The sequence below is a fragment of the Haliaeetus leucocephalus genome, unplaced genomic scaffold (assembly GCF_000737465.1).
Source record: "Haliaeetus leucocephalus isolate CR32 unplaced genomic scaffold, Haliaeetus_leucocephalus-4.0 Scaffold186, whole genome shotgun sequence".
In the NCBI taxonomy this organism is placed as follows: domain Eukaryota; kingdom Metazoa; phylum Chordata; class Aves; order Accipitriformes; family Accipitridae; genus Haliaeetus; species Haliaeetus leucocephalus.
In genome coordinates, this window is record NW_010972622.1 from 958,627 (window position 1) to 962,297 (window position 3,671).

General features: G+C 65.9%; 1 protein-coding gene across 1 annotated transcript in view; it reads right to left on the reverse strand.

Annotated features, from left to right (window-relative positions):
* Window positions 1–543: 543 nt before the first annotated feature.
* The window catches only part of ATP5B (ATP synthase, H+ transporting, mitochondrial F1 complex, beta polypeptide), a 4,329-nt gene continuing 1,201 nt past the window's right edge, over window positions 544–3,671 (reverse strand). Inside the window, exons 3-11 of the mRNA XM_010565189.1 lie at window positions 3,196–3,378; window positions 2,683–2,857; window positions 2,333–2,454; window positions 1,909–2,093; window positions 1,660–1,818; window positions 1,401–1,523; window positions 1,108–1,320; window positions 815–1,016; window positions 544–697 (exon numbers count right to left, since the gene is read on the reverse strand). Of these exons, the coding sequence (XP_010563491.1) occupies window positions 600–697; window positions 815–1,016; window positions 1,108–1,320; window positions 1,401–1,523; window positions 1,660–1,818; window positions 1,909–2,093; window positions 2,333–2,454; window positions 2,683–2,857; window positions 3,196–3,378 (1,460 nt within the window). The 3' untranslated portion in view covers window positions 544–599. The remainder of the gene's footprint in view (window positions 698–814; window positions 1,017–1,107; window positions 1,321–1,400; window positions 1,524–1,659; window positions 1,819–1,908; window positions 2,094–2,332; window positions 2,455–2,682; window positions 2,858–3,195; window positions 3,379–3,671) is intronic.

A 3,671-nucleotide genomic window follows, 5' to 3' on the forward strand; every position in this document is an offset into this window, starting at 1 on the left:
GGGCGCGGCCGGGGCCGGGTCCGCAGCCCCGCACCGAGGAGGGCAGGGCCGGGCCGGCGAGGCCCCCCGGGACCCCGGGGACAAAGCCGCAGCTGCCGGGGCCGGGGCCGCAGCCTGCCCCGGGGCACCTCTTTGTGCTGCAAAATGGGGGAGCCGGAGCCGGAACCGGGTGGGGGGGGACGGGACCGGGACGACGACAGACAGACAACGGGAGCAGCGTTCGCCCCCCGGCAGTCTCTGGCACGCAAAGGGGGATCGCTCCCAACTCCTGGGGACCCCCAGGACCGAGGGTCCCTGCACTGCCAGTGGCAGCTGAGTCCAGACCCCAGCACAGCCCCTCGCCGTGCCTGGCCTGCTGCCCCTCCATCCCACAGTGGAGGGGAGCCCAGCGCGGGGGGGGGGCAGTGGGAGCCCAGCCTCCCCATCCCACAGGCAGGGGGGACTCGCAGGACCCCTGCCCCCCCCATGAACAGAAGCTGCGGCACACAGGGCCCTGGGCTGTTTTCAGCGATGTTTTATTGGAAACGTTAAATACTGGGGGTCCGGCCCCAGGCGGAGCCGGGAGGGGAGGGCAGCACAGGGGCCGGGGGGGGCCCTCCTCACGCATGCTCTTCAGCCAGCTTCTCCGCCTTGGCCACCGCCTCCTCGATGGGCCCCACCATGTAGAAGGCCTGCTCCGGGAGGTGGTCGTATTCACCTGGGGGGAGATGCCGTGTCAGGGAGGGGAGCGGGGTTGCCAAGCCCAGCCCAGGCTCCCCTGGGTCCCCGGCTTCCTCCATGCCCAGCCCGGGGCCCCCCCCGGGGGCCATCTTACCTGCCAGGATCTGCTTGAAGCCCTTGATGGTCTCCTTCAGTGGCACCAGCTTGCCCATGTGGCCGGTGAAGACCTCGGCCACCTGGAAGGGCTGCGACAAGAAACGTTGGATCTTGCGAGCCCGGGCCACCGTCAGCTTGTCCTCTTCAGAGAGCTCGTCCATGCCCAGGATGGCAATGATGTCCTGCAGGGACTTGTAGTCCTGCGGGGAGAGATGTGGGGTGAGCAGCCAGTGCTGGGCTTTGCGCCCCCAGCCCCAGCATCCCCGTGGGGGGCTGCCCCGGCCCCCTCACCTGCAGAATCTTCTGCACGCCCCGGGCCACGTCGTAGTGCTCAGGGCCCACAATGTTGGGGTCCATGATGCGGGAGGTGGAGTCCAGCGGGTCCACGGCCGGGTAGATGCCCAGCTCAGCGATGGCACGGGACAGGACGGTGGTGGCGTCCAAGTGGGCGAAGGTGGTGGCGGGGGCAGGGTCGGTCAAGTCATCGGCTGGCACGTAGATGGCCTGGGGAGGCGGGAGGGGACGGTGGGCCCGAGGCGGGCGCCGCGGCTTCCCCGGCACGGCGGGGCCAGCCCCGCCCTCACCTGCACTGAAGTGATGGAGCCCTTGCGCGTGGTGGTGATCCTCTCCTGCATGGTGCCCATGTCGGTGGCCAGCGTGGGCTGGTAGCCCACAGCAGAGGGGATTCTCCCCAGCAAGGCCGACACCTGGGAGGGAACAGAGCCCGTGAGAGGCTGCACAAGGGGAGGGGGCGGGCAGGCGTCCCCTGCAGAGCGCAGCCTGACCACCACCGCGCTCAGCTCCAGGAGCCAGCACACCAGTGGCCCCGCACCGAGCACAGACCTCTGAGCCAGCCTGGGTGAAGCGGAAGATGTTGTCGATGAAGAGCAGCACGTCCTGACCCTCCTGGTCCCTGAAGTACTCGGCCACCGTCAATCCTGTCAGAGCCACTCTGGCGCGGGCACCCGGGGGCTCGTTCATCTGCCCATAGACCAGGGCGACCTGCGGGCCAGAGCCAGGTGTCGGTACGGCACGGCTCTGCTGCCAGCGCTGCGAGGACCCCACCCAGCCCCCTCGGGAGACCCAGCGCACCTTAGAAGTGGCGTCTTTCAGGTTGATGACCCCAGACTCAATCATCTCATGGTACAAGTCGTTGCCCTCACGGGTTCGCTCCCCCACGCCAGCAAACACTGAGTAACCACCGTGGGCTTTTGCCACATTGTTGATCAGCTCCATGATCAGCACTGTCTTGCCAACACCAGCACCTCCAAACAAACCTAGGAGGGAAGAGGACTCCTGCTCAACCCTAAGATGATCCAGCTGCCTCTGGTGTCTCCCTTCACCTCTTTCCTCCTCAGATCAATAAACGTTGCTTCAGAAAGCTCAGAAGAACGAAAGTCAAATAGTTACTCATCAGTGAAGGAAACTGCTGCAGACAGACTGGTCCCGAGCCTCAGCAGGGCTGGCAGGGTGCCCCCCTCCCCAGACACCCACTCTTCCTCTGCAGGCAATGTACCTATCTTGCCGCCCTTGGCGTAGGGAGCCAGCAGGTCCACCACCTTGATCCCTGTCACCAGGATCTCCTGTTCAACGCTCATCTCCACAAACTCGGGGGCTTCGGCATGTATAGCAGCAAACCTGCAACAGAATGCGGAGAGAAACGGAGCTGAGCAGCTGAAGCGAGACCCTTGGTCAGGGTGCTGACAGGAGACTGCGCAAGTGCAGTCCCTGCTTATGACCCAGGAGAACAGGAGGATGGCGGGAACGTGCCGCATCCCTGTTCACTCATGTGTCTGCTACTCCAGAACCTATTCCCCCGCTCCAAACCCCACATGACATTGGCTTCTGGCCCGTAGCATCACTCACTGTTTTGTGGTGATGGGGCCCCTCTCGTCGATGGGTTCCCCGATGACATTCATGATCCTGCCCAGGGTCTCGGGGCCGACGGGGATGCGGATGGGCGCGCCAGAGTCCAACACCTTCTGTCCTCTCACCAGGCCTTCTGTCCCATCCATGGCGATCGTGCGCACGGTGTTCTCCCCTGCCAAAGCCCAAGGACAGCATCACAGCAGCGTCCTCGAGCTGACCCTGGGGACAGCTGCCGGTGGCTTCCCCAGGCCCTGTCAAGGGAACAACCTGCTGGGAGGAGGACTGAGAGGAGCAGCAGGACCCAAGAACAAAACAGCACAGAGAAAAACCAAGCCCAGGCCACACTCGGATTGCAGCCCTGCAGGCCAGAGCCCTCCAGCAGCCATTTTCCTCCTCCTCAGATTGAAATCCGTGGCTTCAGCAAGCTCAGGAGAACGAAAGTCATCAAGACACATCATCACAGGAGGACCCTCTCCCACCCCCTGCAGCCCTCCTGCGGCAGATGCTCACCCAGGTGCTGAGCCACCTCCAGCACCAGTCGGGTCTCCCTGCCCTGCACCTCGAGGGCGTTGAGGATGGGGGGCAGCCCCTCATCGAACTGCACGTCCACCACCGCACCGATGACGGCCACGATGCGGCCGGTGGTCGAGCCGGCCTTGGCGGCGGGGGCTGGCTGGGCTGCATAGTCCCGTCCTGCGGAAGGGGGGCGGAAAGAAAGGGACAAATCAAGGTCGGCGGGGGAAGGGGCAGCTCCAGCCTCCCAGGTGCCTCGGGGGTGCGGAGCTGGAGCTCCCCTGCAATGTGCCCAACACCCCGGCACCCCCCCGGCGCACCCAGGACCCCCGGCAGCCCCAGATTCCCCAGCTATGCCCCCAAGCACCGCGGCTCCCCCTCCACGCCCCGGTGGCGCGGCCCATCCCCTCGCCCTGACCACGCATCCCGGCCCGGCCCGCCCCGGTAACGGGGCCCACCCCGGTAACGGGGCC